At 43.2% G+C, this 20,704-nt stretch overlaps 1 protein-coding gene across 1 annotated transcript in view; it reads left to right on the top strand.

Annotated features, from left to right (window-relative positions):
• Window positions 1-6,397: 6,397 nt before the first annotated feature.
• Window positions 6,398-20,704, top strand: part of LOC115151823 (transmembrane protein 117) — a 79,245-nt gene continuing 64,938 nt past the window's right edge. Inside the window, exons 1-2 of the mRNA XM_029696079.1 lie at window positions 6,398-6,667; window positions 11,008-11,314. Of these exons, the coding sequence (XP_029551939.1) occupies window positions 6,578-6,667; window positions 11,008-11,314 (397 nt within the window). The 5' untranslated portion in view covers window positions 6,398-6,577. The remainder of the gene's footprint in view (window positions 6,668-11,007; window positions 11,315-20,704) is intronic.

The following is a 20,704-nucleotide window of genomic DNA, read 5'->3' as shown; positions in this document are numbered from 1 at the left end:
ATAAAAAATGTAAAACTGAAATGCAACATTTACAGAAGTATTCAGACCCTTTACTCAGTACTTTGTTGAAGCAACTTTGGCAGTGATTACAGCCTCAAGTCTTTTTGGGTATGACACAAAAAAATTGGCACACCTGTAATTGGGGAATTTCTTCCGTTCTTCTCTGCAGATCCTCTCAAGCTCTGTCAGGTTGGATGGGGAGCATTGCTGTACAGCTATTTTCAGGTCTCTGAAAAGATGTTAGATCTGGTTCAAGTCCGGGCTCTGGCTAGGCCACTCAAAGACATTCAGAGACTTGTCCCGAAGCCACTCCTGCGTTGTCTTGGCTGTGTGCTTAGGGTTGTTGTTCTGTTGGAAAGTAAACCTTCACCCCAGTCTGAGGTCCTGAGCGCTCTGGAGCAGGTTTTCATCAAGGATCTCTCTGTACTTTGCTCCGTTCATCTTTGCCTCAATCCTGACTACTCTCCCAGTCCCTGCCGCTGAAAAACATCCCCACAGCATGATGCTGCCACCACCATGCTTCACCGTAGGGATGGTGCCAGGTTTCCTCCAGATGTGACGCTTGGCATTCATTCCAAAGAGTTCAATCTTGGTTTCATCAGACCAGAGAATCTTGTTTCTCATGGTCTGCTTTCCGGAACACCTTACAGAATCATCCCATTGTCTCAACACCCAACATGATACCTTTCTAAATAGCTTAAGAACTCCACTACATTAGACACAGGATGAATGACTTTTCTTCAAACACAAATTGTCCTGAGACCACATTTTTTTCAGTCGATACTGGCAAATTGGGACACCTTGGTTGGCAAAGAGGTACACTTAATTATTTATTGTAAAGAAGGATAAATCAGAGAGTATATGAGTCATTTTAATATTTTAATGATAAACTTGAATTATAAATACAAATGAAATGTATTAAAACATTCTTTAAATCAAATCAAATTTTGTTGGTCACATACACGTGTTTAGCAGATGTTAGTGCGGGTGTAGCGAAATGCTTATGTTTCTAGAGCCAACAGTGCAGTAATATCGAACAAGTGATATCTAACAATTTCACAACATTACACACAATACACACAAACCTAAAGTAAAGGAATGGAATTAAGAATATATAAATATTTGGACGAGTAACGTCGGAGCGGCATAGACTAAGATACAGTAGAATAGAAAATAAAACAGTATACATATGAGATGAGTAATGCAAAATATGTAAACATTATTAAAGTGACTAGTGTTCCGTTATTAAAGTGGCCAGTGATTTCAAGTCTATGTATATATGGCAGCAACCTCTAAGGTGCTACTGATAGCTATTTAACAGTCTGATGGCCCTGATGTAGAAGCTGTTTTTCAGTCTCTCAGTCCCAGCTTTGATGCACCTGTACTGACCTCGCCTTCTGGATGATAATGGGGTGAACAGGCAGTGGCTCTGGTGGTTATTGTCCTTGATGATATTTTTGGCATTCCTGTGACATCGGGTGCTGTAGGTGTCCTGGAAGACAGGTAGTTTTCCCCCGGTGATGCGTTGGGCAGACCGCACCACCCTCTGGTGAGCCATGCGGTTGCGGGCGGTGCAGTTTCCGTACCAGGCGGTCATACAGCCCGACAGGATGCTCTCAATTGTGCATCTGTAAAAGTTTGTAAAGTTTACACCTTCTCCACTGCGGTCCCGTTGATGTGGATAGGGGGGTGCTCCCTCTGCTGTTTCATGAAGTCCACGATCAGCTCCTTTGTTTGGTGACGTTGAGTGAGAGGTTATTTTCCTGGCACCACACTCCCAGGGCCCTCACCTCCTCCCTGTAAGCTGTCTCATCATTGTTGGTAATCAGGCCTACTACTGTTGTGTCATCTGCAAACTTGATGATTGAGTTGAAGGTGTGCGTGGCCACGCAGTCATGGGTGAACAGAGAGTACAGGAGGGGGCTGAGCACGCACCCTTGTGGGGCCCCTATGTTGACGATCAGCGAAGTGGTGTGGTTTCCTACCTTCACCACCTGGGGTGGCCCGTCAGGAAGTCTAGGACCCAGTTGCACAGGGCGGGGTTCAGACCAAGGGCCACGAGCTTAATGATGAGCTTGGAGTGTACTATGGTGTGGAATGCTGAGATAGTGTCAGTGTCAATGAACAGCATTCTTACAGTACATAGGTATTCCTCTTGTTCAGATGGGATAGGGCAGTGTGCAGAGTGATGGCAATGGCGATTGTATCGTCTGTGGATCTATTGGGGCAGTAAGCAAATTGAAGTGGGTCTAGGGTGTCAAGGTAAGATGGAGGTGATAAAACCTTGACTAGTCTCTCAAAGCACTTCATGATGACATAAGTGAGTGTTACAGGGCGATAGTCATTTAGTTCAGTTTCCCTAGCTTTTTTGGGTGCAGGAACAATAGTGGACATCTTGAAGCATGTGGAGACAGCAGACTGGGATAGGGAAATATTGAATATGTCTGTAAACACTCCAGCCAGCTGGTCCGTGCGTGCTCTGAGAATGCGGCTAGGGATGCCATCTGGGCCGGCAGCTTTGCGAGAGTTAACACACTTAAATGTCATACTCACGTCAGCCACAGAGAAGGAGAGCCCACAGTCCTTGGTAGCAGGCCACATCGAAATACGGACTCCACTTTGTCTCTATACTGACGTTTTGCCTATTTGATTGCCTTACGGAGGGATTAACTGCACTGTTCATATTCGGCATTTTCCCAGTCACCTTAAATGCGGTGGTTCGCACTTTCAGTTTTGCGCAAATGCTGCCATCTATCCACAGTTTTGGTTAGGGTAGGTTTTAATAGTCACTGTGGGTATGTTCAGTGACTATACACTTCCTGATAAACTCAGTCACCATATCAGTGTATTCGTCAATGTTATTTATAGCTTCCCTGAACATATCCCAGTCCGTGTGATCAAAACAATATTGAAGCGTGGATTCCGATTGGTCAGAACAGCGTTGAATAGTCCTTAGCACTGGTACTTCCTGTTTGAGTTTCTGCCTATACAAAGGGAGGAGGAAAATAGAGTCGTGATCAGATTTGCCAAAGGGAGGGCAGGAGAGGGCCTTTTAGGCATCCCAGAAGTTGGAGTAGCAGTGGTCAAGTGTTTTAGCAGCGCGAGTACTACAGTCGATGTGTTGATAGAACTTCGGTAGCATTTTTCTAAATTTTGCTTTGTTAAAATCCCCAGCTACAATAAATTCAGGATATGTGGTTTCCAGTTTGCATGAAGTCCAGTGAAGTTCTTTGAAGGCTGTCGTGGTATCAGCTTGAGGGTGAATATGTGACTATAACCGAAGAGAATTCTCTTGGGAGTTAATACGGTCAGCATTTGATTGTGAGGTATTCTAGGTCGGGTAAACAAAAGGACTTGAGTCCCTGTATGTTAACACAATCACACTATAAGTAGTTAATCATGAAACATACACCCACGCCCTTCTTCCCGGAAAGATATTTATTCCTGTCTGCGCGATGAACTGAGAACCCAACTGGCTGTACGGACTCAGACAGTATATCCCGAGAGAACCATGTTTCCGGGTAACAAAGTATGTTACAATCCTTGATGTCTCTCTGGAAGGAAATCCTCGGGCTGAGCTCGTCAACTTTATTATCCAGAAACTCAACATTAGCGAGTAATATACTCAGAAGCAGAGGGTGGTGTGCACGCCTTCTGAGTCGGACTAGAAGTCCACTCTGAATACCTCTTCTCCGGCAGTGTTTTGGATCAGCTTCTGAAATCAGTTCAATTGCCCTCGGGGTTACGAACAAAGGATCCGATTCGGGAAATTCATATTCCTGGTTGTAATGCTGGTAATGCTGGTGAGTTACCGTCGCTCTGATATCCAAAAGTTCTTCCCGGCTGTATGTAATAACAACAAAAATTCTGGACTATTAATGTAAGAAATAACACATAAAAAAAACCAAATACTGCAAAGTTGCTTAGGAGCGAGAAGCACGGCTGCCCTATCTGTCTGCGGCATTTTTTTGTGTAAATTGTTTGTGGAACTTTAAGAATTTAATGTACTATTATTATTAGCATTATCATTATTAGTATTATACTTGATTATAATTATGATGTAGCCTATATGTAATTATGTAGCCTATAAATAAAATAAAATGGGCTTCATCTAGGCCTATCAGCTCAACATTCTCAACACTACACTATAGAGTACATTTTTTGTTGTTGAATGAAACCAGAAAGACCTCATCCCTCAAAAATGACAATTCATATTTTCATCAGGGTCAAATACAGCAAAATAAACTTTTTTAGTCATCATATACCTGTATGGTTATGAATATAGCCAGATAGGATGTTTATTGTTAGTGGGGTAATATCTTTCTAAGTAAAATGCAGCTATGCTACTGTAGCTTTTGCTAGCAAGCTAGCTGATAGCAGATTAGAGGAAAATGAAATGTAACATTTGATCCTATTTAGAAAATGTACTTCATAATCCCCCGAAATATTTTTTCTGCATTAAAATGGCCTAGAGGAGTGTCCCAGTTTGACAGTAACAGGTTGTCCCAGTTTGACAGTAGGTGATTGGCATACTGGTGTCACGTCCTGACCATAAAGAGCTCGTATTTTCTATGGTAGAGTAGGTCAGGGCGTGACTGGGGGGTTTAATCTAGTTTATTTAGTTCTATGTTGTTTTGGTTCTAGTTTCTTTTTTCTGTGTTGGGATTTTTGTATGATCCCCAATTAGAGGCAGCTGGTCATCGTTGTCTCTAATTGGGGATCATATTTAAGTAGTTGTTTTTCCCACCTGTGTTTGTGGGAGATTATTTTGAGTTAGTGCATGTTGCACCTCTTTTGTCACGGTTTGTGTTTTGTTTGTAGTTTATTGTTTGTTTTGCAAAGTTTCACATTAAAATAAAATATGTGGAACGATACACACGCTGCGCTTTGGTCTCCTTCCTATGACGAACGTGACAATTGGGACACTGTCAAAATGTCAATATTCTAAAAAGGTGAGAGTAGTAAGAAAACCATTTACAATCATTTTGATTTACAATTACATCCCATTACAAAAAACACTATATATACAAAAGTATGTGGACACCCCTTCAAATGAGTGGATTTGGCTATAAAGACGAGCACACAGCCATGCGATCTCCATAGACAAATATTGGCAGCAGAATGGCCTTACTGAAGAGCTCAGTGACTTTCAACATGGCACCATCATAGGGTGCCACCTTTCCAACAAGTCAGTTGGTCAAATTTCTGCCCTGCTAGAGCTGCCCCAGTCAACTGTAATAGCTGTTTTTGTGAAGTGGAAACGAATAGGAGCAACAATGGCTCAGCCGTGAAGTGGTAGGCCACACAAGCTCACAGAAAGGGACCGCCAAGTGCTGAAGCGCGTAGCTCGTAAAATTGTCTGTCTTCGGTTGTGACACTCACTACCAAGTTCCAAACTGCCTCTGGATGCAATGTCAGCACAAGAACTGTTCGTCAGGAGCTTCATGATATGGCTTTCCATGGCCGAGCAGCCAGCGTCAGCTGGAATGGTGTAAAGCTCGCTGCCATTGGACTCTGGAACAGTGGATGCTTCATCATGCTTCACCATCTGGCAGTCCGACAGACAAATATGGGTTTGGCAGATGCCAGGAGAACGCTACCTGCCGGAATGCATAGTGCCAACTTTGAAGTTTGGTGGACCAGGAATAATGGTCTGTGGCTGTTTTTCATGGTCCAGGCCCCTTAGTTCCAGAGATGGGAAATGTTAACGATACAGCATATAATGACATATTAGACGATTCTGTGCTTCCAACTTTGTTGCAACATTTTGGGGAAGGCCCTCATCCCCAACACCTTTGGGATGAATTGGAATAATAACTGCAAGCCAGCCCTAATCGCCCAACATTAGTGCCAGACCTCACTAATGTTCTTGTGGCTGAATGGAAGCAAGCCCCGCTGCACTGTGGAGGCTGTTATAGTAGCAAAGGTGACCAACTCTATATTAATGTCCATGATTTTGGAATATGAGATGTTTGAGGACCAGGTGTCCACATACTTTTGGTCATGTAGTGTATGTTGTAATGAGACGCTGAATATAATTTCTTAGTTTTTTATAACCATAACATTATTTAACTCAGAACCCTATGCAGTGTCGATTTTAGCATGTAAATCACCCTAAATTTGCCGGCGTTCTATAAGAACTCCTCCGTGTTCTGCCACCAGCGTGCGCCATTCGCCCTCGTGCGACAATGTTTGCAAACACAGAAAGGGGTAAATATTTGTATGTTCTATGAACATCACCCTGCCGTCAGTGGGAAACTCAATGTGTTTGCTATATTGCAATTACATTGCAATGCACTGATGGTATGCGCCAGTCGTGGGGATAGAAGCATCCAGCCATCCACCGCGCGACTCTCCAGCTGCATCATCATCACACATAGAAACCTGCGAGCCGCTCCGGCTGTGCAAAGCAGCGCCTCGCTGCCCTGCCACGCCGCTGCATGGACAGCCAACACAATGGCAGAGGATTTGGGGGTGCATCTGTTTTAGCAACAACAGATAGCATGGATAATCCCGCCTCAACCGATTCAGCTCTCGTCGTTACGATGATTAGAGCGTCACTGTCGCCTCGCGGGGCATGATAGGCAGGAGAGAGAGCCGTGCGGGAGCGGGGCTTCTGGTTTTGACAGTACTTTTTGAGAGGGAAACGCAAAGAAGCGTGGAACAGGTAAGTGCGTGGAGTGCGTGTCTGTAGGCCTATCCATATCAAAATACCATTGTGCACTGAGGTAGGTTTCAATTTTGTAATCAGATCATTCCATTCGGGATTGATAAAGCATATGGATTGAGTATTATCTGAGATGGGCTAGATGTGCCCTGTCATCAGACACAGCATCGCTGTTGTGACGATGGGGAGGTGCATCTGTGTATCCAGTTCATCGGATTAATAGAGTCGATGTCTACGCCCACGCGGAAACTTAATTAGCATAATACAAAAATCCCCATCAAAATCTGTTTGTTTATACTAGCGAGATCTGTTTTTTGGGGGGAGTTGGCTGTCTCAACCCACCGCACCAGCCAATGGTGGCCAACTGCATCTGCTGTGGAAGGAGGCCGAGTTACAGCGGTGTTTGTCAGATCATGAGACATCCCGAAAATCGGTCTTCTCACTTAAAGGTCTGTAGAGTCCGAACGGTTTGCTCTACTTGGGGGTCCCACAAGCGTCTGAGGTCGGTACCGCCGATCTGCCAACTTCCGTCTGTAGGTCCGAACAGTTAGGGCTACACACTAATACGTCCCCTCTATGGAAAAGGCAATACTCTCAGGAACAGGTAGGCCTACATGGGTTGTTCTGCTCTAGAACGCTCACAAGCCTGGTTGTTTTGCTGTAAGTCACATACAAGCCTCATAATACGAGTCTGAGGGTAGCCAGTACAAGTTAAAATTATTAATGGAAGTATACACTAAGTATACCACAGTTATGTCAAGTTGGCTGGATGTCCTTTGGGTGGTGGACCATTCTTGATACACACAGGAAACTGTTAATAAGCTTGAAAAACCCAACAGCATTGCAGTTCTTGACACAAACCTGTGCACCTGGCACCTACTACCATACCCTGTTCACCCTCTGAATGGCAAATATAGTCAATCCATGTCTCAATTTAACCTGTCTCTTCCCCTTCATATCCTGAGTCGCGCAGTGATCTAAGGCACTGTATCTCAGGGCTTGAGGCATCACTACAGACCCTGGTCTGATTCTAGGCTGTATCTGTCACGGTCGTGATAATGGACGGACCAAGGCGCAGCGTGTGTTGAGTTCCACATCTTTATTAAAAGTGAAATTTCTCAACAATAAACAAGCACCGAAACGTGAAGTAATGTAGTGCAACAAGCACATACACAAACAATATCCCACAAATGCAGGTGGGAACAGGGACACGTTAAGTATGATCCCCAATTAGAGACAACGATAATCAGCTACCTCTAATTGGGAACCATACTCAAACCCAAACAGAAATATATCGACTAGAACACCCCCTATTCACGCCCTGACCTACAACACCATAGAGAACCAAGGGCTCTCTATAATCAGGGTGTGACAGTATCACAACCTGTCACACAATTGGCCCAGCATCGTCCGGGTTAGGGTTTGGATGGGGTAGCCCGTCATTGTAAATAAGAATTTGTCCTTAACTGACTTGCCTAGTTAAATAAAGGTTAAGTAAATATATATATATATATATAATGCTATGCTAACTTAATTATGCTAATTAAGGTTCCGCGTGGGCGCAGACATCGACTCTATTAATTCGATGAACTGGATACACAGATGCACCTCCCCATCGTCACAACAGCGGAGCTGTGTCTAATGACAGGGCCCATCTCAGATAATACTCAATCCCTACTGACTGGAGTGGATTTAACAAGTGACATCAATAAGGGATCATAGCTTTCACCTGGTCAATCTACCTATGTCATGGAAAGACATAATGTTCTTAATGTTTTGGATGCTCAGTGTATATGGAAGTAGTTTTGTGCCAAAAAAGGGGTTAAATATGGGTAAAAAATATATAATAATTTCCTGATCTTTCTTATATCGCTCAGATATACACTACATGACCAAAAGTATGTTTTTCTGCTCTTTTGCACACCAGTATTTCTATTTGCACATCCTCATCTGCACATCTATCACTCCAGTGTAAATTGCTAAATTGTAATTACTTCGCCACTATTGGCCTATTTATTGCCTTACCTCCTTACTTCATTTGCACACACTGTATACAGATTTATCTATTGTGTTATTGACTGTACGCTTGTTTATCCCATGTGTAACTCTGTGTTGTTGTTTATGTCGCACTGGCCAGGTTGCAGTTGTAAATGAGAACTTTTTCTCAACTGGCCTACCTGGTTAAATAAAGGTGAAAAAAATATATTAATGTGGACAAATGCTTGTCAAACATCTCATTCCAATATCATGGGCATTAATATGGAGTTGGTCCCCCCTTTGTCGCTATAATAGCCTCTACTCTTCTGGGAAGGCCCTCCACTAGCTGTTGGAACATTGCTGCGAGGACTTACTTCCATTCAGCCACAAGAGCATTAGTGATGTCGGGCACTGATGTTGGGCGATTAGGCCTGGCTCACAGTCGGCATTCCAATTCATCCCAAAGGGGTTCTAGAATGTCATTGTATGCTGTAGTGTTAAGATTTCCCTTCACTGGAACAAAGGGGCCTAACCCGAACCATGAAAAACAGCCCCAAACTATTATTCCTCCTCCACCAAACTTTACAGTTAACAGAATGCATTCAGACAGGTAGGGTTCTCCTGGCATCCTCCAAACCCAGATTTGTCAGTTGGACCGCCAGATGGTGAAGCATGATTCATCACTCCAGAGAACGTGTTACCACTGCTTCAGTCCAATGGCAGCGAGCTTGACACCACTCCAGCCGACGCTTGGCATTGCGCATGTTGATCTTAGGCTTGTGTGCAGCTGCTTGGCCATAGAAACTCATTTAAAGCTCCCGACGAACAGTACTTGTGCTGACGCTGCTTCCAGAGGCAATTTGGAACTCGGTAGTGAGTGTTGCAACTGAGGACAGACGATTTTTATGCACTACGTGCTTCAGCACTCGGCAGTCCTATTCTGTGAGCTTGTGTGGCCTACCACTTTGCGGCTGAGCCGTTGTTGCTCCAGACATTTTACAAACTGACTTGTTGGAAAGGTGGCATCCTATGACGGTGCCACGTTGAAAGTCACTGAGCTTTTCAGTATGGCCATTCTACTGCCATTGTTTGTCTATGGAGATTGCATGGCTGCGTGCTCGATTTTATACACCTGTCAGCAACGGGTGTGGCTGAAATAGCAAAATTCACTCATTTGAATGGGTGTCCACCTACTTTTGGCCATGTAGTGTAGGACAGACACTTTAAAACGAACTTCTTTTTGATACATTTTTTGTGTTTTTCCATGTATGAATCTGTTATTCAATGGGCCATGGGCTTATAGCAGTAAGGACAAATTCAATGTTTCATTTTTCTGTTTTTCCATGTATGAATCTGTTATTCAATGGGCCATGGGCTTATAGCAGTAAGGACAAATTCAATGTTTCCTCATAAAATGTTATTATATATATATATATTCTAAATCAAGTAGCTAAAACTTCCTTGGTATGACCATCTTAAAAAAATCCATATGTTAACTTATTTGTCATAAACCTCCCCTGAGTCATAACATCAACAACACCTAGGGTAGCACATTATACCAAGGGTACCACATTATACCACCACATGATGCTGGTGAAATGTAATATCCACATAGCCCAGTTTGACACTGCTGCATATCTGGGGCCTTACATCATCATACAAATTCCCAGTATGGATATTTTAGGAAACAGGGTCGGAGGAGACCGGAGGGAAAAGATTTGAGACCGCCAAGAATGTGCACGGCAGTGAGTGAGTGACGAGGTGGAGTCCTGGAGCGAATAATAGTCCACAGATTTAAAAATACTCACTGTCCTGTTGAGAACTGACCCAAGCACTGCCTGGCAGTGGAACCAAAATATCAGCATGATGGTGCTAAATCTGAGGGTGGGAACCAGACAAGCAGCTAGGCAGTGAATGTGAGGCAGCTCCAAGAGACTGCCTTGTGTGATACTGTATCTTTAGATCATTTTATTGATTGAGTGAATGGTCTCTGGAAAACCTCTGACGTCAAAGGTCATCCCTGGCGAAGTAATAGATTAAAAGGAAGAGAAATGTAAAATAAATACAAATGTGACACCATTTGAGGAGTAGATGACCATAATGATGCTCTGAAACTACACTGTTGACCTGACTGAAAGCCGTTTCTCAGATAATCTCAGTCTGGATGATAGACCACTTGTCTGTCCTGCTGCTCTTAGTGTGGTGATCACGCTACAGAATAATCTGAGTAGTCTGAATATAGAATAATCTCAGTCTGGACGGACATCTCTAGTTTTTCCTCTGTAATCTCATGAACTCTGTAATATTTCCACTGTAATCTGTTGCAGATTTCACTCAGGCAACAATCTTCTCTCCCTCTTCAGGTGGACTGTGGCTTGGGGTCCTTCAAAATGGATATAGATCCCTGTTTGCGGTACTATTTCCAGCACCCCTGGTCTCGTCTGTTTGTGGCCTACCTCGTCACTTTCTGCAACTTCCTTATCTTTGCTGAGGACCCTGTCTCCCACAGCCAGACAGAGGCTCACATGATAGTGGTGGGAAACTGCTTCTCCTTCATAGTGAACAAGTACCCTGGTGGAGGATGGAGTGTCCTCAAAGTCATATCGTGGCTGATGGCCATTGTCACCGGAATGTTTGCTGGGAAGTTCATATTCCACCGCAGGCTCTTTGGTAAGTCATCAGTCAATCAATTCAATGTATTTATAAAACCCTTTTTACATCAGCAGATGTTACAAAGTGCTGTACAGAACCTAGAGAGCAAGCATTGCAGATGAAGTGCCACGGTGGCTAGGAAAAACTCCCATGAAAGCCAGGAACCTAGGAAGAAACCTAGAGCGGAACCATGCTCTGAAGGGTGGCCAGTCCTCTTCAGTCCTCTTCTGGCGAGCCTTAATGAGAAATACAGCCCTACAAAGACAACTGAAAAGTATTTTGTCATGTTAGGGTAATGGTTAGAGTGGCAAAGAAAACCACGTGACATACTAAGCACGGACACACACACACACACACACACACACACACACACACACACACACACACACACACACACACACACACACACACACACACACACACACACACACACACACAGAGCATAAACAGGATATGAAGGGATCATGACTCTATTCCATGTGCTGCTCTCTATAAATATTGAATGGTGCAGTCTTCACTTAGGCCAGGAAAGAGAACATGTCTTGAGTGCTATTATGTTTCCTCTATGCGGAAGAATAGGTATCTGATAATGTAGCTACTCTGTCCTTGCACATCTTTCAAGCCTTAATCTATTGAATTACCCTATGAATTACCTGGATGATTCCACCATTTACTTTTAGACTAAAACTAAATGTCAGAGTTTGAAGCCACTTAGCCATTTCCCTCCTACACAAAAGCAAGCATCTTAAATGCATTTACAACACTATAGTTGCTTTGATCGTTCATAATTGCTAGGATTATTATGTCTTCAATCGGCATTGAGCTTGGCTTTCCTTTGAAAGTCATGTCAAGCCTAACTGCTTGTCTGGTTCCCACCCTCAGATTCAGCACCATTATGACGCAGCAGTCTAAGGCACTGCATCTCATTGCAAGAGGCGTCACTACAGTCCCTGGTTCAAATCCAGGCTGTTTCACATCCGGCCGTGATTGGGAGTCCCATAGAGCAGCGCACAATTGTCTCAGTGTCGTCTGGGTTTGTCCGGGGTGGGCTTTCATTGTAAATAAGAATTTGTTGTTAACTGACTTGCCTAGTTAAATAAAGGTTAAAAATAAAATTAAAAAATGAGGGCAGTCTATTCAGATCAGAGTTTAACACTTAAAGCCCAGAGCTTCAGGGCACATAGCGGGAACAGAGAGCAGAGTAGACCTCCCATCTCTCTCTCTCTCTGGAGCTGGAGCCAGGTAGGGCCAATGCACTTCACAGGCCACAGGGTAGAGTAGCGCAGGGCACAGAGTGCAGGAGGAACAGATGGGGTGTGTGTGTGTGTGTGTGTGTGTGTGTGTGTGTGTGTGTGTGTGTGTGTGTGTGTGTGTGTGTGTGTGTGTGTGTGTGTGTGTGTGTGTGTGTGTGTGTGTGTGTGTGTGTGTGTGTGTGTGTGTGTGTGTGGGCTTGAGTGAGTGTGAGATAGGGAGAAGTGGGGGGAGATACACATGGAGAAATGGAACATGAAGAGCGATGGTGAGCGACAGAGGGGGCTTCAGCACAACATTTCTGCAATGGCGTTATGTAATCCTAAAAATGAGAGATGAGCAGAATATAGAGCACTCTATACAGTACTCTGCAGCTCCTCTTCTCTCCTTTACTACCTACACTACAACATGGTAGGCATGCACACTTAGTTAATTACAAGTACAGTAATGTCTCATTTATGAAGAATTCTTATGAGAAATTCAGAGTGTATTTATAATTGTAATGAGAGTCATTTGTCCAATAAATGCCAAGCTTTTTATCTGGTCACTGATATTTCAACTTATTCTTTGTTTATTTGTTTTATTTTTCCAAATGAAAGCCCTTGTCTTTCCGGCATAATAGATGAAGTTATTCATTCTGCTATTTCCATTTGTGTTCAACTATGTATCAATTTGTAACTAAATGGAAACCAGACAATGTGTTGCTTGCTGACGCATTCCGCTGCATCATTTATAATTTATCATGGCCTAGAAAAAATATCGGAATATCACAACCACTAATTTTACGTTGAATTACACCAACTCATCCCACTGGCAATGTTGCTTTTTCACAGAGGACTATACGCTATACACAATTTACCTTGTTTTTGTTAGCAATAACGTTGGCTGCTACCTAGTGGAATGAGAGGAGGTGGATGGAGATCACAGTGGGTTTGGTTTTTATTCTCCGGTAGCACAGCCAGCCACTTCTCTCAAAGGTGATGGATGGTTCGTGACAGACGAGGGTTAAGACTACCTCCCAGGCATATATACTACCGATGCTAATTCACCCAGCCACTAAAGGCTATGTGCTCTCCCATTGAGTGGCATGTCTTCTGGTCATTCAGTGAGAGCTTGTCTGTCTCTGTGCCTTTGTTATTACAACAAGGACATGGGGAATTTGATTTGTATGCCCATGTGAGATTGTATTGTATTCCATTTTGTATACTGCGTTTTCTGTGTCGTAAACCAGTAGGCATACAGTACATACAGCATACCTTTTTCCTTTCCTCCCTGATCCAGCACAGCACAGTATTTCATGCTTACAGCCTTCATTGTAAAACAAAACGCCTTTTCATCAAGGTAATGCAATGGAATCTGCTTCTCATTCCACGTTGTGCTGCACCAGTTTCAGATTAACATAATGTATGCACCTTTGTTTCCTGTGCATTTTCCAAGACTTGTGTTCTCAGTGAATGTTTAGCATCCTAACAGGAGTAGGTATCCCATTGACCATCTTTGATTCAGTACTATGAGCACAGGGCTTCTTTGCTTTGAGTCATCACGGTGGATTTTCCAGCTCACACAGCTGCTCAGAATAGTATAAACCTGTTTGAGAAAAGACTGAAATGGGAGACCCAGTTTTTTTGGGAGACTTTGATGGTTGAAGATATTTTGAAGTTAACATCAATGCCCTGCTGTGAATGTGTGACTATTGCCTATGGTTGTTCCATTGTTAAAGCGCTCTCCACTTATGAATGCTCCCCTGCCTGATCCTTGACTGTAGCCTCAGAGATGCCATCTGGACTCTGTGACATGTTGTTACAGTAGTGATTTATGGGTACGATGGCCCTGTGCTGTGGTGGCCAAAGGTCAGAGTTTGCTTGAGTATGTGGGTTTAAGTCTGTGTGTGTTTACTTTGCATACGTGTGTGTGTGTGCGTGCCGGTGTGTGTGTGTGTGTGTACATCTGGAACACAGCATATAACCCTATGCCTCCTTGTTGTTTCTTCTGTTTAATACACAGCAACAATTACGTTTAGACCTCCCTATGTTAGTTGTCACTCGGAGGCTGGCCTTTCACAGTAAATAATAGAGTATTGTACTAGTGCCAGGACTGAAATATTTAAGACATGGACCAGCAGGCCGGCTGCTGTGTTGAGACGGATGGGTTGTAATGTAATATTGATGTTTGTAGCAGAGATTTGAGCAGAGGGGAATCTGCCACTATCTTAGACAGTAGCTCTGTCTTACATTGGCATGTTGTTGTTTTAGAGTGAATGGATTTTTTATGTTTTGCTGTTTGATACATTTTGCATAACAGCATTAAATACGCATTAAATATGCACTAAATACGCTATATTTAGCAGAATCTTAAATGTGTTCATGATCTATTATGTGTCCAGGATCAATTGTAAACAGTGAAGTTGTTTATCCACAAGACTGGTTTACACTCAAACATTAATAAGTAACCTCCTTTCTTGTCTTGTATTCAGACAATGAAAAGTGTTTTATTTTTTTTTATTCATGAAGTAAACTAACTCTAAACATCTGTCTGCTTTGAATGAAAGATAAAATGGTCCAGGTGTTTGCAAAATCCAGGGAGAGAGAGATTGAGAGTGTGAAAGAGAGGAGGCAAACAATAAATTGGGCAAAGGAAATTGCTTGTTTACTTAAGATTAATGAAGTCTTTGGTACAACACTGTAGCTCTTACGACTGGGGAAATGATTTAACAAACCTCTCTGGCAGTAATCAGATGTGGCTGTTGAAACAGCCCCAGCTAGACACTGGAACAGCTGCTTTCTATCGCACATTGGAGGGAGGGAGGGAGGTAACGATGGAGGGAGGGAGTCTCACTCTTACAAGTACGCCCACCTGTCTCTGTTTTATTGGGGAGACTTGTAGTTACCATGGGCTGCAACTCTGGGGATCCCGGCAATGTTGTCATGGTAATTCCAATGTTGAGTGTGACGCCTTGGCCACGTTAACACAGCTGGCGATGTAATAACAGGGGGCTGCAGTGTAAACTCTGTGATATCCAGGTGGAGCGGAGCAGGGCTCTCTCCTCTCCTATCCAGCCCATCTAGGTTTGTCAGAGCAAGTCGTCTGTTCTAGGGTAGTAACTGCTGTTATGTATGTGTGTGAGTGGACTAACAACCACTTTGATGGTACAATACCCCAAAACAGGACACCCAGTTATAGACTCAATAGCATGTAAATTAATTGGGCTATTTTTTTTTACCCGGTAAGTTGACTGAGAACACATTCTAATTTACAGCAATGACCTGGGGAATAGTTACAGGGGAGAGGACAGGGGATGAATGAGCCAATTGTAAACTGGGGGATGATTAGGTGGCCATGATGGTATGAAGGCAAAATTGGGAATTTAGCCAGGACACCAGGGTTAACACCCCTACTCTTACAATAAGTGCCATAGGATCATTAGTGACCACAGAGAGTCAGGACACCCGTTTAACATCCCATCTAAAAGACAGCACACTACACAGGGCAATGTCCCCAATCACTGCCCTGGGGCAGATTTCCATTGGGGCATGTTTTCTTGACAGGACCTACGCTGCACAATTATTTTTAAAACTAGAACCGCTGGGCCTCGATGGACCCCCACTTCAAGCTAATGAGCAGTCATTCTGAATTCAACATTCTAGCAGTGTAATTAATACATGTCATGTACAGTTGAAGTCGGAAGTTTACATATACCTTAGCCAAATACGTTTAAACACAGTTTTTCACAATTCCTGACATTTAATCCAAGTAAGAATTCCCTGTCTTAGGTCAGTTAGGATCACCACTTTATTTTAAGAATGTGAAATGTCAGAATAATAGTAGCGAGAATGATTTTTATTTCTTTCATCACATTCCCAGTGGGTCAGGAGTTTACATACACTCAATTAGTATTTGGTATAATTGCCTTTAAATTGTATGACTTGGGTCAAACATTTCGGGTGCCTTCATCAAGCTTCCCACAATAAGTTGGGTGAATTTTGGCCCATTCCTCCTGACAGAGCTGGTGTAACTGAGTCAGTTTTGTAGGCCCCTTTGATCTCACTCGCTTTTTCTGTTCTGCCCCAACAATACCTTGACTTTGTTGTCCTTAAGCCATTTTGCCACAACTTTCGAAGTATGCTTGGGGTCATTGTCCATTTGGAATAACCATTTGTGACTAAGCTTTAACTTCCTGACTGGTCTTGAGATGTTGCTTCAATATGTCCACATAATTTTCCTGCCTCATGATGCCATCTATTTTGTGAAGTGCACCAGTCCCTCCTGCAGCAAAGCACCCCCACAACATGATGCTTCCACCCCCGTGCTTCACGGTTGGGATGGTGTTCTTCGGCTTGCAAGCTTCCCCCTTTTTCCTCCAAACATAACGATGGCCATTATGGCCAAACAGTTCTATTTTTGTTTCATCAGACCAGAGGACATTTCTCCAAAAAGACGATCTTGTCCCCATGTGCAGTTGCAAACAGTAATCTGGTTTTTTTATGGCGGTTTTGGAGCAGTGGCTTCCTCCTTGCTGAGCGGCCTTTCAGGTTATGTTGATATAGGACTGGTTTTACTGTGGATATAGATACTTTTGTACCTGTTTCCTCCAGCATCTTCACAAGGTCCTTTACTGTTGTTCTGGGATTGATTTGCACTTTTCGCATCAAAGTACGTTCATCTCTATGAGACAGAAAGCATCTCCTTCCTGAAGGATATGACGTGTTTATACTTGCGTACTATTGTTTGTACAGATGAATGTGGTACCTTCAGGCATTTGGAAATTGCTCCCAAGGATGAACCAGACTTGTGGAGGTCTACAATTTTTTTCTGAGATCTTGGCTGATTTCTTTTGCTTTTCCCATGATGTCAAGCAAAGAGGCACTGAGTTTGAAGGTAGGCCTTGAAATAAATCCACATGTACACCTCCAATTGACTCAAATTATGTCAGTTAGCCTATCAGAAGCTTTTAACGCCATGACATAATTTTCTGGAATTTTCCAAGCTGTTTAAATGCACAGTCTACTTAGTGCATGTTAACTTCTGACCCACTGGAATAAGTGAAATAATCTGTCTGTAAACAGTTGTTGGAAAAATTACTTGTGTCATGCACAAAGTAGATGTCCTAACCGACTTGCCAAAACTATAGTTTGTTAACAAGAAATTTGTGGAGTGGTTGAAAAACTAGTTTTAATGACTCCAACCGAGTGTATGTAAACTTCCAACTTCAACTGTATGTTCAATTGTATTTTTCATACTATAAAATAATGCCACTGAATTCTAAGCAAATCTTGTCTGCTAAATGAACCAGTGTAGCCCACAGCCAAACTGTATTGCATAGCCAGATCAGGGCCTAACCTTTAATAAACTAAATGGCCCATTATTTAGAAAGTATTTTTTCTTCTCTGTGATTTTACATACAAACAAGTGTATCTGCTTTGCTTCAACCTTGGTTTATAAAGACCTTCGGTAATAGACTACATTTTCTTCATATCATGTTTCTTTAGACCTGTCTAAAATAAATAATGGATTTATTGTGATGGTGTAGGCTATATTTAAATGGATTTATTAGACTTTTTACAACTTAGATGTTCCAGAGGTCTGCATCAGTGGCTTGTAGGCTATGCGTGGATGCCAGGAGATGATAAATGTGTTTATGTTAATTAACGGTCAATTCACACCCCTTGATTTTTCCCCTATTTTGTTGTGTTACAGCCTGCGCTTAAAATGGATTAAATTGAGATTTTCTGTCACTGGCCTACACATAATACCCCATAATGTCAAACTGGAATTATGTCTTTAGAAATTTTTACAAATTAATAAAACATAGGGCTTTGGGGGTTTCCAATGCTTCACAAAGAAGGGCACCTATTGGTAGATGGGTAATAATAAAAATAGCAGACATTGGATATCCCTTTGACCTTTGAACATGGTGAAGTTATTAATTACACTTTGGATGGTGTATCAATACACCCAGTCACTACAAAGATGCAGGCGTCTTTCCTAACTCAGTTGCCGGAGAGGATGGAAACCGCTCAGGTTTTTCACCATAAGGGCAATGGTGATTTTAAAACATTTACAGAGCTTAATGGTTGTGATATGAGAAAACAGAGGATGGATCAACAACATTGTAGTTACTCAACAATACTAACCTAACTGACAGAGTGAAAAGAGTGAAGCCTGAACTGATGTAAAAATATTCCAAACATGCATCCGGTTTGCAACAAGGCACTTAAGTAATACTGCAAAAAATGTGTCAAAGTAATTAACTTTTTGTCCAGAATACAAAGCGTTTGGGTCAAATCCAACACCACACATCACTCAGTACCACTCTTCATATTTTCAAGCATGATAGTGGCTGCATCATGTTGTGGGTTCACCAGGACAATAACCTTCACCAGGACAATAACCTAAATCACTAGGCCAAATATACACTGGAGTTGCTAACCAAGATAACATTGAATGTTCCTGAGTGGCCGAGTTACACTTTTAACTTAAATCGGCTTGAAAATATATGGCAAGGTTTGAAAATGGCTGTCTAACAACCAACTTGACAAAGCTTGTGTGCAAAGCTCTAAGAGACTTACCCAGATAGACTCACAGCTGTAATAGCTGCCAATGGTTGATCTTCCCGTCTAGGATGGAGAAGCTGTCATCATTAAAATATGGGGATTCTTTAGGGGGAATATTGGTAGCACACATGAGGACATTTTGCTCCGTTGAGTTAATTTCCTTATTTATTTCTAGCCAGATGTAAAATGCTTCTGTTTTGACTAATTTAATAGAGTGGGTTAGGACTGATTTATACCAAGTTAGCATACCCCCAGAGCCTCTTCCCTGTTTCACACCTGGTACAGTAGTGGATGGGACTATCAGCTCTCTGTAACCTAGATGGCAACCAGTGGGTCCGTCTCCTCTATACCATGTTTATTGTAGGATGACAATGTCTGTATTTCCAATTTATTTGATGAAGTCTGGGTTCCTGCTCTTTCGGCCAAAGATAGATGACCTAAGACCTTGTATATTCCAGGATGAGATAGCAAACGCATCTGAAAAATAATCAGAGTCAGCGAAACAGCGCCTCTCTGTCTTACTATATCTAGCCCATGTATCTGATGCTGTCTGGACAAAAATAAATGATCAATATTTAAATATTTGATTTGGTTGGGCAAGGAGGTACGTTAGGTGTGCCAGGCCCACTAACGCCTGCACATTACACCGGCCCTTAATATGTGTCTTTTTAGATCTTCAAATAAAACGATCAAACTATTTTGTAGTTTACTAAATTAGTTGAATTTAATACAGCTGACTATAATAGAAGGCCCTTTCCACTGTCAGCCCTCCACCCCTACCCTCCTGCTACGCCTGCAGCATAGCGCCCTGTGGTGGCCCCTCCTGAGGGCCTGCAGTCTCCTCTGGAACCTGTCACTGGCCAGGATGTACAGCATGGGGTCCAGGCAGCAACTCACGCTGCACATGGCCTCCAAGAACTCATAGGAGGCATAGAGGACGTGCACGTTGGCGGGAGTTACCTGGTTGTGGATCCTCATGAATACCAGGGTCATGATCATGACGTGGTAGGGCACGAAGGACACCACGAACACCAGCAGGGCAGCGGTGATGAGCAGCAGGGGCTTCCCCACCCACTGACACCCGCCACAACCCCTTCTCTTTCCCCGGGGCATTCCTCGTAACACCCGCACTGTCATCACATAGAAGGCCAGCATGACACTGAACGGCAGGGCGAAGCCCACCAGAGTCCTGATGATGGAGATGGTTTTGACGTAGATGAATGGACCCTGGATGTGGTCCATGCACACGGTCACGTTCCCCGGTCTCTGGATGGCGAAGGTCACAAAGAGTTCAGGGATGGAGCCCAGGAAGAGGAAGACCCAAACGCAGGTGGAGCAGAGCTTGGCTTTGCCTACGTCCCACCACAGGCGGGAGCTGATAGGGTGCACGGTGCCGGCGTAGCGATCGAAGCTGATCAGAGTGAGGAAGAGAATACTACCGTAGATGTTGATGTTGAAGAAGATCTTCTTGAGTTGGCAGAAGGTCTGGATGGCCTTGAGGAAGGGCCTCTGGAGGCTGAAGTAGATGGTGAAGGGCAGGGTGAGGATCCAGGCAGAGTCACACATGGCCAGGTTGAGTAGGAACACGTTGCTGGTGGACAGACTA

The sequence above is a fragment of the Salmo trutta genome, chromosome 17, assembly GCF_901001165.1.
Source record: "Salmo trutta chromosome 17, fSalTru1.1, whole genome shotgun sequence".
NCBI classification, from domain to species: Eukaryota; Metazoa; Chordata; class Actinopteri; order Salmoniformes; family Salmonidae; genus Salmo; species Salmo trutta.
The sequence above is the reverse complement of the archived record's forward strand: the minus strand, read 5'-3'. Positions and strand labels throughout refer to the sequence as shown.